The sequence below is a fragment of the Myripristis murdjan genome, chromosome 23 (genome assembly GCF_902150065.1).
Source record: "Myripristis murdjan chromosome 23, fMyrMur1.1, whole genome shotgun sequence".
Lineage (NCBI taxonomy): Eukaryota > Metazoa > Chordata > Actinopteri > Holocentriformes > Holocentridae > Myripristis > Myripristis murdjan.
Window position 1 is genome coordinate 12,700,884 of NC_044002.1, and position 17,106 is coordinate 12,717,989.

Consider the following 17,106-nt stretch of genomic DNA (forward strand, 5'->3'; position numbering starts at 1 on the left):
ATGTCACCAAACTCTCTCCAGATTAATATTTCAAATCCATTAGATGATAAAAATGAAACCAGGGTCATGGGATTTCTGGAATATCATGAAATCTTGAGACAGCCTTTACATGTGCAACTTGAATGCAACTCAGTTGTATTGGAGTTCTACGGGAAAACCATCAAATAAATATCATAAATTCACCTTGCAGCATCATTTTGAAAGTTCAGAATGAGTTTGGTGACACAGTAAAAATAAAATGTTTCAGTTTCCAGTTAATTTTGAGGTCATTGTTGATGTTATTCGAGGGTAATTTCAAACAAATTTCAAATAATTACTTGCTAATTATCACCTAGTTACCATGGAATTCACACCCCACTAAAATGAAGTGTTACCAAATATTTGACTGCAGGGCTTTTACTCTAGTTACTACTTACTTTATAGAATAAGTGTTTACATGCCAAACATTAAACTTGGTGCATTGTTTTAATGTAAACTAGCCTATAGTAGGCCTGTATAGACAAGTTAGAGCTACAACTTTAAAACATTTGCTGCAGGTTAATGCATCAATAACAGTTCTCATACTTCATATGCTTCATATACTTTTTCAAGTATATTTTACTGCTAATGTTTATTCTTTCTGCTTGCATTTTTCCATTGAGGTATTGCTACTTTGAGTTAAGCAAAAGATGTGGTTAGTTTTCCCACCACTGCTCTTTGCCAAACGCCTTATTTTGAAAAAGCACATGATGACAAAGTAAAGTTAATGCCTACTTATTACATTTATAAATAGTCGATGTTCACTTACTTCTCTCTCTCTCTCTCTCTCTCTCTGTCTCTCATTCTCCAAACAATTCTTAAATTCCCCCCCAAAAAACTCCTGAAAAATCAGCCTTGTTAAAGTGTGAAATTTCCCTGTTCCAGTTCAGTGTTCCCTGTCAAGCAACATGATCAAATCCCGTCTCCACTCTTGTTGCTGTTTCCTGTCTCCTTCTCTGCCCATTTCCCCCCCGCATGAGAGAAGCATGACAAATTTTGAACAGAATAAAGACGGAGGGGGGAAAAAAGTTTCTCCGCATTGATAGTTGAATGACAAGCTGAAATGACAGCAGCGTGTGGAGAGGAGGCTGAGGCAGAGACAAAGTGTCAAAACCCCGGCGCCGATGTACACGCACCCGCACAGACACACGTTATGCATATATGTATACGTTTTCAAAGGCGCATGCACAGACAGGAAGACAAGCGCACACATGCACGGCGGTCCCTCCCACGCTACCAAAACACTGTCTCACCTGACAAATGAGAAAGTGTGTGAGCCTGTCTCGTTGTGACATCGCAGGTATCTGTCACTTTTCTGTCAGCGCTTCACGTGGTTTCACATCGAGACAAAGAAACCCAGAGAAAACGACATGTCATCCTTTCTCTCTCTCTCTCTCTCTCTCTCTCTCTCTCACTCTCTCACTCTATCGCTCCTGTCTCTCTCTGTCTAATGAAGCAGGAACAGGGAGCAAAAGTCATCATCATGTCCTGCATAATTCTCATAGTGTACCGCTCTAATTGCTAAGGTTTATATAAAAGATTTAACAACAGCCTCCATGATTTGATTGTTAATGAGCAGCCTCGTGCTTTTGAATTCAAAACATCATTTATTGTTCTTTTTGCGTATACCGAGCTCCTGGATCTGATGTAGCATGGGAATCTGCACTAGAATGGGTCATGTTAGCATACAGACCTGTGGATCAGCATTAACATGGCTATAGCACTAAATTCAATGTCTGTTGTCTACTGCTAATTCTGGCATCAAATAAAAGGCCTAATTGCTAATAGGCCTACCAAATAAGCCAAATATAATGTCTTCCAATATAATTGCACCAATTATAAGCCAATGCTAGCACCAAATATACTTTCTATTGCTAATGCTAGTACCAAATCTAATGTCTGTGGCTAATGCTAGTGCCAAATTAATGTCTATTGATAATGCTAGTGTCAAATTAATGGCTATGGCTAATGCTATAGCATTAGCCATAGCAATTTATTAGCAATTTTTATAAATCCTATATGATTCCCATAAAAAAGAGAAGATTTTATTTGACTTTTTGAAATATCAATAGGTTCCAATAGAATACTTCAAAATTTCCAACAGGACTGTGAAAATCCAAAAGGAACCATATACATTTCTTATAGAGACAACAGAAAGTCTTATAGGAATTGCAGATATCCTATAGGATTCCGTTAAAAAACCTAAAAATCCTGTAGGACTTTTTGACTAGGGTAGTGCCAAATTTAATGTCTATGGCTAATGCTAGTGTCAAATTAATGGCTATGGCTAATGCTTAGTATCAAATTAATGGTTATTGCTAATGCTAGTACCAAATATAATGTCTATGACTAATGCTATTATCAAATATAATGTCTATGGCTAATGCTAGTACCAAATATAATGTCTATTGCTAATGTTAGTACCAAATAATGTCTATGGCTAATGCTAGTGTCAAATTATAATAATGTCAGTGATGATGTGTGCTATTAGACTAATGCTAACATACCAAATAAAACATCTATGGGGGGGTTTGTCAGTGTCACACAATCATGGCTAATGCTAATGCACCAAATATAACGTGTGAATATCTAGATTGGACTTTGGAAATACATCAAATTGGGCTAATGAGCTAGCCACTTTATAAGTAATATTTGAAAATAAATGCTGCAGCCTGTAGCAGATAAACCTGATTTTAACCAGGAATAAAGTGATGCATAAGCAGAATGCAAACAGCTGAGGCTAATGACTGAGGACTGGCCATCTGCATTAGAAATAAATTGGGGTTGTTAGTCCATTTGTTTGAATTCTGAAAGAAAAACAACAGAGAAAGGGTATTTTGTAAAAAATAGTAAATTATTAATATTCTTGAGAGGAACAGCCTCTTGGTACTTTATTACTGAGGCAGTAGTGAAGCAGAGGAGATACTCCTGATGGGATTCAGCCCCGTTCGTCGCAATTCAACAAAATCACTCCTTTGCAGGGAGAAATAATCAGTAATGGAACATTTCTGTGATGGACCACGCCGTTGTTCCTCCTTCGCTGTAAAGTTTTTGTAAAAATGAGCAACATTAAACGGCTGCAATTATCTTGACCCCCGTAATTTCTTGTACCCATGTAGCAAAATAGCTCATTACTTTCTGAAGAATATGCTGTGTGTGTGTGTGTGTGTGTGTGTGTTTTCCAAAAATTGATGCCCAGCTGAAAAATAATTAGTTGGTCTGTTGAGCAATAAAGCGTGAGAGAAGCAGCAGTAGGATTTTTGCAGACACTGTGTGTGTGTGTGTGTATATGTGTGTGTAAGGCCAGCCACTCTCCACTCCTAGACTGATTTCTGTATTTTAAAACATTTGGTGTGTGTGTGTGTGTGTGTGTGTGTGTGTACGCCCAGACGGTATTTTAACATGGCTAGCCGACTTCTAGCAGCCCACAGTCAAACAGTGACTCACAGATTCCTCTCTCTCTCTCTCACTCTCTCTCTCTCTGTCTCTCTCTCATTTCTCTCACCTCTTTCTCCTTCTCTTCCTCTGTCTCTACTTTTTTCTCTTTCTCTCCTGTCTCTACTGTATTTTTCTCCCTTCCTGCTCTCTCTCTCTCTCTCTCTCTCTCTCTCTCTCTCTCTCTCTCTCTCTCCAGGTTGGGCTCTGACTGTAGCAGACATTAGGACAGAGGTGCCTTTTCCTCTGCTCCTCCTCCTCTTCCTCTGTGCTCCAGCTGCTGCAGCCCCAAACCCAGTAAGTTACATACCACATACCAGCACTCGCATTAAAACCCTTGCAACTCCGATCACGGTTATGGCCTTATTTCTCATCTTCTTATTTGGATTCAGAGTTTACATTGGCCTCTGTGCCGATGCCATCTCATGACCCAGAGGACCCACTGAATCTAATTAAACCCATTGTGGAATTTTAAAAATGCATGGTCACCAATTAGAAAATAAAGTTGTGCTTTGTGATTCACCGCGGCTTGCACAGTATTATGATATTACTGGCTGTGTTTTGTTCCTTTTGTTTACAAGAAACCACAATGTAAAGCAGTGTAAACACTGCGACTGGTACACTGGCAGGCTGAAATTGTCCAGGGTAAATGTTGTTGGATAAATTAGAGCAATAAGGCTGTTAGAGTGGAAGTCAAAGATTCCTCTGATAAATTCCACACAGCACAAACAAATTTCTGTCTAACAATATTATTTATCAAGTGCAAACTCTTGAAAACCTTGTATCTCCAAAGTGGCACCTTTTCAACACCTCACCCTTGGGTTTGGCTTGTTCACGATGCATTTTGACACTGTCTGGTAGGTGTTTATACTTCCATTGGTGGGTTGCATTTGCAAGCTGCATGGCTGGGCTTTGTTCAAACCAACAGAATTTGAATTTAAATTCTAGCGGAGATCCCAAGGTTTCCAAAGATACCAAATATGTCCTGCGGAATTACAGGGAAATGTGTATAGAATGATATATAAAAGGACATCTAGATATTTTCTATTTGGTGTAATCAAGCCACAATGGCATCTTGACTTTGAATATTTCACTCGATATAAGTGTGATGGAGCTTCAGAGAAGTGTTACAGCCGGCAGACACAGAACATGAATGCAACACTTTTGCAAAATATGGGATTTTTTGTCTAACTTTGCAGCTTCTTTAGGGGAGATTTAGAGGAAAATCAGAGTTCAAAGGGTGAAAGTATTTTCAAGTTCAAGGGGTTCGACATGAAACTCACCAAAATAGGAGTTACGAGGTTTTCACAAGGCAGTGATATGACTTAATATCACAGGATCAGTCAACCAGTGTGTTTCGCCTCATTAACTTCCATTAGGTTTGTTAAATTCCCTGAACTATCCATTTAACTGGCACCCAGCTCAACACTGTGTATCCAGGTTTCCTAAGCTGTGGTCTGTGGCCCAAAATGTGGCAGAAAATGAGTCCCTGCATGGCAAGGGTATGCTTTAATGAGTCTGGAGCCTAAACTGGCTCAGTTTGGTTCCTCAGTGGAAAAAAAAAGTTTAAGGAGCTCTGCTGTACATGATCACACACATACGTGCGCACACACACACAGTGCAGGTCGTTTCACCATCAGACATGCCGAAATCAAAAGCGATGCCAAATGTTCTTGACTGGGCTGCTGATAAAAGTTTCCTCACACACACACACACACACACACAGACACACACACACCCTGAGGGCCCCTGGGACATCAAAGAGCCGTCTACTGTACCTCAGTGACACCTCTACACCAGGTGCTGCAGAGAGAAGGGAGGAGGGAGGGTAGAGAAAGAGAGGAGAGACGGAGGAAAAGGATGAGGGGGGTTAGACAGGTGGAGAGAGAGACAGGAGGAGTTTGTGTGTGTGTGTGAGAGAGAGAGACAGACAGAGATAGAGAGAGGGAGGTGCAGGGAGAGACGGTTAAGAAAACAAGAAGGGACAGAGGTGGAGGGGAAAAAAGATGGCAACATGGACAGAAAGGCCCACCAACAGACAGAGAGAGATCAAAAGAGAGGGCAGAGAGAAAAGAAGAGAGAGACAGACATGACAGACACACACAGAAAGACGGAAAGACAGACAGACAGACGTGAAGCATAGAGACAGTGAGACAGACAGACAGGCAGATGAGGGGAGGAAGGGCAGTAACACGTTGTTGCTAATACCCCTGATGCTTTGTTGTGAAGAGCCCTAGTTCCCCTTTTAATGGTGAACTATTCCTTTAATGGTGGCAGTAAAGCACACACACAAACACACACACACACACACACACACACACACACCCATACGCTCCTGTTTTTCTCTCTGACAGGAAATAAGGTAAGGTAAGGTAAGGTAACTGTGGTTCGGAGCAGAGCTATCGATGTGACGAGTCACAGTTCAACTTTTACAACCACTAGGCCCAACACACACACACACACACACACACACACACACACACACATATGTATATATAGCCACAAAGTTCAAAAGGCAAAAGCAGTAGCATTTATAGTCTGAAAAGGTTCTGTCAGCGAGCTCTACAGTGCAGGGTGAGGGAGTTGGAGACGAGAGTTCGCCTGATTCCTCTGCTAACGTGGGCCTTTGTCTAATTTGGGCACTAGCTAGCCTTTGAATTAGCTTGTTTGGCAGTGCGGCTGTCAATCACACCGGCACACAGGATCTGTGGGTTTGCAGAGAGACTGCGGGAGCAAGATGTGATCCTGACATAAACCAATCAGTGTATGCTTTACTTCCATTTGCTCCCTAACAGCAGAGCGAGTGCAGACATTGTTAGTGCAGTGTTAGACAGGGAATTGAACCGCTAACTCTAGCCAGTGTTGACGCCTTGCTCTACTCGTTGAGCTGCAGGGAAGGTGCAGCTTAAACAGGAGAAACACACTCATCTCCTGATTGCATATTTGCTCCTGTGAATCATTTTTTGCTGGTCTGCCACCATGTTTGCTTTGTCGACCTTTCCACACTTGGTTGTCTCTGCTGTCAACAGACTAGAAAGTGTAAGAAGTGCCTCTTCATTCATCGGGAGAATGGAGGCAGAGTTTGAACCGTTTCAGCAATATGGCTGTGTCTGAGAGCTAATGTCATCTGCGACAAAGTATGTCCAGAAGAGGGAGGACACGTCAGCAACAGTCCATACTGCAGCAGAGATGTCTGAGGTGGCCTTTGGGTTACAGCAGCCAGCAGCAGAGGACTGTGGTTTCCAGGTGTGAATTTGTACAACTGTATGAATGTGAGGCGCCGCACCGAGGTGTTAAATTTCAAAATGATCTGTCATAGCACCGTGAAAATATCTACTGCAGTGAAGGCAGATATATCCAGACATATATTATCTTCTGGTGAGCTGTGGGTTTTGGCAGTTTACCTTACTAACTGATATTGTGCAAAGAGAAAATTGGTAAGAGTATCGCGAGTGTTTCTATTTAGTGTATTACTGACATAATGCAAAGTAATGTTGCACTGTGAAATGTACACTATCAAGTGCTGCAGCTTTCTGCCTTATCCTCATAGACTGGACAGGACAGTTTCCTGGTAAACGACAGCACTTTCTATATGTTCAATTTCGATATTTGGCCAAATAACATACCTGAAATCACTCACTAACAGAGAACAATAAATAAAAAGAGGCAAGAGGTGTAGCAGAATGTCAGGGTGACCTAATGATAAGATTGTCCAAACCAGGCAGGAAACAGTCCAAACTCTTGTGTTGACAATCATCCTCCCTGCTGAAGTGTCCTTGAGCAACACAGTGCATCCCTACCAGCTCCGGCAGTGCAGCTCTGCAGCCGACGCCGACCTCTGACCTCCCTGTGCAGGCGGGCACACAGAAAGACAATCTCCCTATGGGGATTAATAGTATCATTTGAATGCACATTATCATCTGAATGCAGCAGATTGTGTCTTTATCAGTCAACATATTGGCCTGCAGACCTTTTTCTCTCGAAATACATGATACGACCTTGTCGCGTCAAGTCTCCTGTATCTGTTAGGAATGGCTCGCGCGCTGAAATGTCAAATGATAAAGACACAGCGAGCTTTGCTGTATGGCTTCCACCTCTCATTCCTCCAGTGGAGCCTCCATTTATTTCAATAACCCATCTCTTTCCTTGCAGGCTTGGCACAGCAGCATCTACAGCCCAGTTTATTCTTATCTATTTTGTAGCCTACCTATTCTGTTCAGGAATCTACCAACCCAGACACAGACAGTTTATCCAGACATTTGTTGGGGGTTATTATAGGGCACACCATATATAAAAAACACCACTTACGTAGGCCAAACATATTATCAACAATGGCTCGTTCTACAAGTATAAATACTTATTCTCTATTCAAGTCACCCGCCGTTTTTAAAGACTACAAAGCATTTTTGACAGGAAAGTGTGTTTTCTAATACCAAACAGCACAAAATGCCACAGACAAATCTCTCAAATCTCACTGTGCAGCCATTGCAGTGTTATTGCACAAGACCAAAGGCCAACCAAAGCAAACTAAAGAAACAGCAAACACTGACATTCTGTGTGTGTGTGTGTGTGTGTGTGTGTGTGTGTGTGTCTGTGTCCCTGTGGTCAACAATCCCTCTGCTGGCCTTTATCCCCAAATCCCCATGGACAGAGAGTCAGGAGAGAGGGAGAGAGAGAGAGAATGCTTAAATGCTTTGAATGATGGTGTGGAATGCTAAAAAGAAGTGTGTGGGGTGGGGAGGGGAGGAGGGTGGCTTTTTGGGGGGCAGGGTAGAGAGAGAGAGAGAGAGGGAAGAGGAGAGAAAGAGAGAGAGAGAGAGAGGGAGAGAGAGAGAGAGAGAGAGAGAGAGGAGAGAGAGGCTCCTGTCTGGTCTAGGGGATCTGGTATGCGTGACTGAACAAGAGAGGGAGAAAGAGGGCAAAAAAGGAAAAAATCTCCCCCAAAACCTGCCTTTCTAACTTCTAAAGAGAGACAATGGCTACTGACCGGCCTGGCCACCCTGTCTGTGTGTGTGTGTGTGTGTGTGTGTGTGTCAATCCAAACACAAGACACGTCCTGAAGCAAAGCAGAGAGAGAGAGAGAGAGAGAGAGAGAGAGAGAGAGCAAGAGGCAGAGGGAAATCCAGTCCTATAACCAACTTTAGACCTCATTACTCCACACAGTCCCTCCTGCCTATGAAATAAAACACCGCAAAAATAACCAAAACTAATATGCAAAACCTTCCATTTGAGCCTTGCATTTAAACCATGAAATTCAAAACCACAAAACAGAGACAAATCCCCCATGTGCTTGCTTTGAAACCTTAAGACAAAATGTGAAATTCAACTGCCCTCCCAGTTCATCTGAAAGCTTTTTTTGTTGTTGTTGTTGTTGTTGCATTTGAGGATTAAAAAAAGAAGGGGGAAAAAAGTCAGCAGGGCAGAACAGCTTCTTGTAATAAACGCCTTGGTGCTAATTAATTACACCGGCAATGCAGCCAAATCAAGACGGCAAGCATCCATTTTGTATCTCCTCGTAAATAATATAACACAACTGCATTTTCATTTCATGTCTCAGCTCTTTGTGGACAAAACGCCAAGGCTAGACTGGCTCCATTGAATCCGAGAAAAAAAAAATGCGTGGGTGGTTATTAGGAGCATTGTATGAAAATTAAATAACCTATGTCTGTTAAAGGCATTGGAAATTGGACAATATCACTGTGGGACAAGGCCATATCAATACGGGCTCTCTTGTGGGAACAAAACCATTCCTAAACCTCTTTGGAAAGTGGGATTTTGCCACATTCTTGTTAGGAAAAAAGGCTCCAAAATGAACAGTCCATGCTTCCAGGACGGCATGGTGTAAACAATGAAGTGCTACACCTACACAAAAGCAGTCCACATCGCTCTTTTCGTTCATTATATAAATATCTTTTATTGTTTTAACCGTAAGAATATAAAACAATTTAATTTTGGGATTCTGCATTTTCTTTTTTTCTTTACAAACACATAATATACAGTACATTTTTATTTTTTTCAAACACACACAGCTTTTTCAGCAGGACGCACATCCGTGTTCATTTTCTAGCAGGTCATTGCATTACATCGTTAAGACACGCACACAGGCCTCGGTGTGTGTTTGTGTAAATGTGTGTGCATTTGTATGAGTGTGTGTGTGATACGCATTCCGCTTGTAACCCGAGACAGAGAGAAAGAAAAATAATCGATTGCTCCTTATTCTAAGCATGTCTCAAAATGGATTCAGGTTATTTTTATTCCGAGAGAGAGAGAGAGAGGTGGAGAAATACGGGAAGAAAAAAAAGAGATATTCCTTCTGTTTCACCAGTGAGAGCAACATGAATATGAATGCAACCTAGGTTGGCTTTAACGTGGAGGGGGGAAAAAAACAACAAAAGAAAAACTTGAAACGACCCCTGATTCGTTCAATCAATAAAGGGCATGGGATAGCTATATAGAATTCACTTCAATTTGAAGTACGATGCTCTGAACAACATCCACTGACATTCAATCCCAACAAATACCTGCCAGCATCCCCTCAGGAAAAACAGCTGTAATGTCCCTGTGATATCCTATATTAATATTATAGGGACTTGTGATGACTTTAACATAGTTTACGGTGTGTTTTGTCTCCTATGACATTCCTACATGGACTTGTTAGTCATCCTGTAACATCTGAATAGTGTTATTATAGGATGCTTATAGTTATTTTTCATCAGCAGAACGAGATGCACTCTTTTCTCTTTTACATTGATCAAAGCTTGGATAAAGGTCGGCTCAAAAGGGCCTTAAAGTTAGACGTAACCCTCCCTAAAATGACAGAGAACCAGAACAAAACAAACAAACAAAAAAATCTGCTGGACATAAGCGGGTTTGGTCTGTTATTTGCATAAATCACAGCGTCTTTCTTTAAATCTGAAAATATTTTTTACAGTTCCTGAAACTCTCCTCTCTCCCTCTGTCTCTCTGGGAATGTGTTGCTGTTTCTGTGGGTATATTAACAAAAGGTAGGCTAGTTAGATTGTGTCCGGGTCTGCTTGCTCCAGCTCTTCTCAGGAGGAGGGAGGGAGGCATGGAGGGGTGGAGGGTGGGGGAGGGGGCAGACTCAGTCCCTTTAGGCACATTTTCTCCCAGTCTCTCTCATTCTTGCTTTCCTTCTTTTTTTTCTTTTTCTTTTTTTTTTTTAAACAGCATACACCCTATAACGCGTTTGAAAACAACCACATACGAGGTAGCCAAATGTTTTAGGCGTGATGGTTGTAGTGGAGATTAGTTATAGATAAATGTCTCAAATCCGCAAAAATGTCCATCCCAACAAGTCATTTAGTCTCCTACTGTTTAATATCTTTTTTTTCCCTCAAGAAATAAAGGGGGAGAGAGCCAGTACGGGTGAGATAACTCCACTTGTATCCAGTTAAAGTTTCACTTGAATCGGGAATTTTCTGGGGAAACAAGTGTCAATATTATTAAACAAGGCGGATCATTCTCCTAAATGACACCTGATTCAAAACAATTTCTGAAAGCAGCTGCTTTGGAGACAAGTGAAGTTATTTGACCCCGGTGGCAGAACTGATAAGACCTTTTACACTCAATACGAAATTTAAACAATTTAACATGGATGTTTTTGCAGAGTATCAACAAAAGCAAAAAAAAAAAAAAGGTTTAATTGCTTCCTACCGGGCGCAGTATTACGTTATATCAAATGTCTTAGGCAGACTAAATTAAGGGGGGGAGTCATCTGAACATAAAATCCTAGTTAACACGGGAGAAGCACACCTCACACACCGACATAGGAGGGGAAAGGAAGGATTTCACTCTTTTTTTAAATAAGAATAGAAACTCCCCCGCCCATCCAGCCCTCCTCCTCCTCCGCATATCCCCCTCTGTCCCCATGAAAAAAAAGAAAAGAAACACAACCTCATTTCCAATCACCTCACTTTCTCACTCTCTGTCATCTGCCAGAGTCCCAGGTTCAACACTTTAAGGCAGGGGAGCTGTGTGATCCTCTCCAGTCCCCTCTTGGTGATCTTGGTACATCCATACAGGTCGATGCCCGCCAGCTGAGTCAGGTGGTCGGCTATGAGCTCCAGCCCTTTGTCCGTGATGCGCACGCACTGTCCAATGTTCAGGGTCCTTAGCTCGTGCATCTGCCTCACCATCCGGTTTATCCCGTCGTCCGAGATGTGACACGAGCACAGAGACAGGGACTTGAGTTGGTACAGCCCCTGGGCTATGTACGCCAGGGTCTGGTCCCCTATCTTGTCGCAGAAGGACACGTCGAGCCCCGAGAGCCTCAGGGTGCCCATGGCGAGGTGCATGGCGCCCGTGTCGCTGATGTTGTCGCAGGAGCGCAGGTTGAGGCTCCACAGGGAGGCCATGTGGGACAGGTGGATCATCCCCGCGTCCGAGATCCCCCCGCAAAAGCTCAGGTTGAGCACCCGGAGCTTGGCCAGCCCCTTGGAGATGTGCTTGAGCGACAGGTCCGTCAGCTTCTGACAGTCCTGGAGGGTGAGGTACTCCAGGTTGAGGCAGCCCTCCGCCGCGCTGCGCGTCATCCCCGCCAAATGTCCGATCCCCACGTCTGACACATGCCGGCAGGACCTCAGGTTGAGGCTCTTGAGCCGGTGCAGCCCCCAGGCGATGAGCAGCAGCCCCGTGTTGGTGATGTTGCTGCAGCCGCCCAGCTCCAGCACCTCCAGGTTCTTCAGGTACTGGGCTATCCTCCCCAGGCTGGAGTCTGTGATCTGCTTGCACAGGCTGAGGTTCAAAACCCTCAGCGACGGGATCTCCTGCACAAACGCGTGGCCCAGGCCGTTATCCGTGAGGTTGTAGCAGCCGGACAGGTTGAGGGACTCGATGTTAGGCATCCCCTGGATCACATAGCTGAGGCTGCGGCGCAGGGACAGGATCTGGACCCTCCGGATGCCCCTGGCCTGGAGGCTAGGGAACAGGGAGGGATTGGCCCGGCGTAGGTGCAGCTTGGCCTCCACCCCCCTCCACACCGACTTGTGGTAGGACGCGTCCCTCCAAGCGATACACACTTGGGCCACCCTGCCTTTGTCCCTCACGTCCAGATAGCTGAAAATCATGGCCAAAATTTCCGGGAAGAGGCACGAAATGTGCGTCTCCATTGTTTTTCAACACCCAGGCATATAAGCTGAGAATTAATACTCCACACCTCCAAGGCTGAAAGAAAATAAGCAAAATACCCACAAACAGTCCCCCCTCCCCGTCTCTTGAAATTATGCAAAAGTCGTAACAGTCAGAGTTATCCACAGAAGTGAAAAAGAAATAAGAGTTGTTTTGTTTCTCTCCCCTTTTTTCTCACATTGAACTGTGCAAAATCGATCCAACTCTCCCCAATCCCACGTGATCCGGTCTGGTTGCGCAGTAGGATTCAAATGCATCAAAAAAGAAAGGGGAAAAAAGCCCAAAAAGCGTTTATTCCTGCCTCAACCCCTCTCTCTCTCCGCCAAAAAGAGGAGGAGAGGGGGGCGAAAGGAAGAAGGAGGAGGAGAGGAGGAAAAAGCGTCAATCCTTCCCCCTCTCTCTCCCTCTCTCAGACGACGCTTCCTTGTATTATATCTACAAAAAGCCTTCCTCTCTCGGCCGAGCGGGGATCCAGATGGTCGTACATCTCAGAATATATCTTTTAAAAATAAACAGCCTTAACGCCACCTATTAAACGACATTTCCATGAGAGAAAAACAGAAAGATAGAGCTAGGTTGGGTTCGTAGGCAGAGAGAGGGAGAGAGAGAGAGAGAGGGAGAGAGTGAGGGAGAGAGAGGGAGAGAGAGAGAGGGGCGTCCTGGGCTCAAAGCCTTTGTCTGCTCTTTTCAAACCGACTTGGCAGGGACGCCAGCACTCTGCTTCCACAGGAGGGGTGCACCGCGACGAGTAGTATTGATTTCGCCTCCATGAACAGACATAATAATAAGCAGCGCTACGCTTTGCGATTTCATACGTGTGGAAAGTGTGATTTGTTTTATTTTAATCCGCTAAAAGCCGGTATGTTGATAAATTAATGTGTCTTTTCGCCCGCCACCCCTCCCCCCTCCGTGTCAGGCAGTTGGTTCGTCCTGCCTCAGCTGGAACGGTGCGAACAGTTTCCCTTGGAAACCAACTTCTTACAATTCAGTTCACTTTGGGCTTTAACCCTTTAAGCGGACCACACAGAAAACAGAAAATCCCAGCTGAAGAAAACCCTGTTCACCCGGCCGTTAGATGGACACTTATTGTTGTTTATTTATTTATTATTATTTTTAAAGTGTAATTTCTGTTTGTTTTCTTGTGCAAAAAGCTGGTCGAGGCTTTTTCTTAAACGGAACCATGAACACAATACAGTGATCTTTGTCTTGAGTCAACTCTCTCTCTCTCTCTCTCTCTCTCTCTCTCTCTCTCAGTTACTTTATTAGCAAGAGTTTTTTTTTTAAATACTTTTTTTAATACACTTTATTTATGGCTTGATATGTTATATTATTATATGTTATATTGTCAAATGGTTAACTTTATCAGTAATATATAGTGTATTCAGTGTTTACAACCAAAATACTGCACATTAAGTAGATACTGAGTGTTGCAAACTATCAATGAGATGAAACACAGTATAAAGGCAGAGAGACCAGTGTTTCATTATTTCTCCTGACTAACTCCAGCAGCCGTGGTCTGTGTGGCCTGTGTGTGTGTGTGTGTGTGTGTGTGTGTGTGTGTGTGTGTGTGTGTAAATCTTTTTGATTCTTTTTGATTTAATTTTTGATTCTTTTTGATTGTGTACGTGTCTACGCAGCAACAAAAAAAATATGCCTGTTCACATGAGGTCAATGTGTGTACAATATCGAGCAGTTCTCTCTCAATTTCAGTTTCATTGCTGCTTTATTGGCATCATACAATAATGTGTACATTGCTAAAGCACAGCATACAAAGTGATGTATTTTATACACCATCAAAGCACAAACTGGAACAAGCAATGTAGGGCAGAAATGATGACATTGTTAATTTTTTGCCCATTTCCTGTACAGCGAGACAGCAATTAATATATTTTGCAGCTATTATTGCACACTGTGTCCCCTCTCCAGATAGATAAGCTCTCTCTCTCTTTGTAGTATGCATATATATATATATATATATATATGTGTGTGTGTGTGTGTGTGTGTGTGTGTGTGTGTGTGTGTGTGCGTGTGCGTGTGGTTTTGTGTGTGTGTGTTAGATAATATGACAGGGGAGCCGTTTGCTGAAGCCACTGGAGTGTGGCAGGCTGGTTGAGAAAGACAGAGAGAGAGAGAGAAGGGGAGAAAGTGAGGCAGAGAGAAGGATGAGAGACATAGAAGCCAACAAAGACAGAAAGAGAGAGATAGAGTGAGAGAAGCGATAGAGATAAGGTGAGGAAAAAAGAGAGAGATTGGACATAGGTGGAGTTGAGAGGCAGAAAGAGAGAGGGAGAGAGAGAGAGGCAGAAACACAGGCGTGTTTACAGGGAAAAATGCAACCCTGCACAACTGACAGCAACTTTCCTCTCTTTCCTCTTCTCGCTCACCATCTGTCTCCTCCTCCTCTTCCTCCCCTGTCTTCAGTCTCCTAATATTCCTACCTCCAGTCAGTGTTTCCATCTACTTCCTCACCTAGTTCTGTCTGCTTGAAAATCAATCTCTCTTCCTATCCAGTTCTCTTCCCTCTCCCCTGTTACCTCACCTCTCTCTCCTTCTCTTCCCCTCTCTCATTTGTCTCCTCACTCACCCTGTCTCTATTTCTTTTATTGGACTTAAACTCAGAGAACCTCGCCATGATAACAACTCTCATATTTTCGTGCAATGACCAGCATCTGATAGCAGCAATTCTCTGTTTTTAAAGTTAGGCCTGCACAAATTATCATATGGCAATTACTTTTGCATCTGCGATATGACGTGATAGAATTGTAAATGTGTAGTTTTTTAGTTTTTAAGTCCAAATCTCATTCATATTACATAACACTGCAGGCTTTTAGGTGACGCTCTTATCCAAGGCAATAGCCAAATCGCCAGCAATACTGAGTCAGAAACAGAGCGTTTACACAACAGACACAAAATATTCCCAAAGGACGCTCCAAAACTCTGATCTTCGGTTTCCAAAAATAAGTTCTTTGACAAGAGTTTTCATTATGGCCCATGTTTAGATGGTTAAATGAATTATGTGTCATTTATTTAGCACTCTTTCAAAACAAGTTGTCAGGAAAATGATAGTTACCTTATTACTCACCACTATGGAGGTCTTTCCAAATGGACTGCATTTAGAAAAAGCAGTCTCCATTAATATCATATCAAGTTTTGGCAGAAATATTGCATTTAAAGTATGAAAAGGTATCAGAACATGGGAAAAAACTTGCAATGAGGACACATTCCTTATCATGCGGTCGGCTATGATCTAGAGTTAATGGTCCAACTTAGTGAAACAGATGACGCCCGTATGTTAAATATTATGACAATCATAGAAAGTGAACTAATTTTTGGGGTAAATCTACCAACATTTTGCTGGAAGCCGGTGTTAACGTCCCATTCTGCTTTTAACTTCTGTAACTTTATCAAAGGTAAAACAAAGCAGTCAACTGCAACGTCCCCTGTGGCTGCCAACACCTACGTCCTTGGTGCTCTGCCGGCTCAGAGTGTGTCATGCATTTTCAAAATAGGGGTCCTGACGTGAATACCAAGCTTTGTAATGACAGTGCAAACACCTTGAGGTGTAAGCAGAGAGGGGAATTAACACCAGCTGCCACCACATGCTGCTAAACAGAGGCTGTGGCTGGTCAGTTAGTCAGCTCTGTCAAGAAAAACCTGGGATTAACCAGACAAGAAGTAGTCTCTGCCCTGGTTATAAAACATTTTACGATTTGCCAGATTCACCATTAAAACTGTAGACTGTGACTGATACTGGGCCCTTGAGCAGTTGTTGTGATTAATTCATGTTTGTTTTGTTTGAAACAGAATTTAAAACTCCGCCAGTGTAGCTTTAAGTCTGACAGCCAGACTGCATTGTGTAGGAGGTTATTAGCAAACTTTTTAATACCACAAGTGTGTATGTGTGTGTGTGTGTGTGTGTGTGTGTGTGTGTGCTGTGGGCTGGCTGTTTCTAACACCACTGTAAAGCGAAAGGAAAGAGGGTGACAGACAAAAGGGAAGGGAGAGAACAGGGAGAGAGAGAGAGACAGAAGGAGAGAGAGAGAGAGACTGAGAGCAGGAGGATGGATGCAAGAAAGACAGATAGGAAAAGAGAGAGTGTGCGTGTGGGGGGGTGGTAGAGGGAGGGAGGAAGACATAGTGGCAGCTCTATGCCATAGGCCTTCTCTTCAACAGCAGTAGCTGAGTTTTCCCTGCATGACCTGCCTGTGTGTGTGTGTGTGTGTGTGTGTGTGTACTCACTCAGCATGCATTTTTGTGTTTTTCAGTCTCCCTCTGTCTGCCTCACATCACTGCTGTGTGTGTGTGTGCTGCTGTGGTGTGTCATACCACTCTTAGAAAACCCGCTGGGCCATTGCTAGCTAGAGAGACAGGGAGAGAGAGAGAGAGAGAGAGAGAGAGAGAGAGAGAGAGAGAAGGTGAGAGGAGAAAAATAAGAACGGGGTCAGAGGGAGAGGAGAGTGGTAGGTGGGGTGTTTGGAGAGTGTTGGAGGTGGAGATGGCGAGACA

At 43.2% G+C, this 17,106-nt stretch overlaps 2 protein-coding genes across 2 annotated transcripts in view; one reads left to right on the forward strand and one right to left on the reverse strand.

Moving 5' to 3' along the window:
• wnt5b (wingless-type MMTV integration site family, member 5b) overlaps positions 1 to 17,106 on the forward strand; it is an 85,646-nt gene that overhangs the window by 35,715 nt on the left and 32,825 nt on the right. Inside the window, exon 3 of the mRNA XM_030045947.1 lies at positions 3,653 to 3,750. The gene's annotated coding sequence lies outside the window, so the exon portion shown is untranslated. The remainder of the gene's footprint in view (positions 1 to 3,652; positions 3,751 to 17,106) is intronic.
• fbxl14b (F-box and leucine-rich repeat protein 14b) lies at positions 11,321 to 13,246 on the reverse strand. The gene has a single exon (XM_030045946.1). It carries the CDS (start codon positions 12,579 to 12,581, stop codon positions 11,379 to 11,381), a length of 1,203 nt encoding a protein of 400 aa, XP_029901806.1. The 5' UTR covers positions 12,582 to 13,246; the 3' UTR covers positions 11,321 to 11,378.

Excerpts from the sequence above, each read along its gene's own strand:
- fbxl14b (XM_030045946.1), bottom strand. The coding sequence starts at position 12,581 with ATGGAGACGCACATTTCGTGCCTCTTCCCGGAAATTTTGGCCATGATT.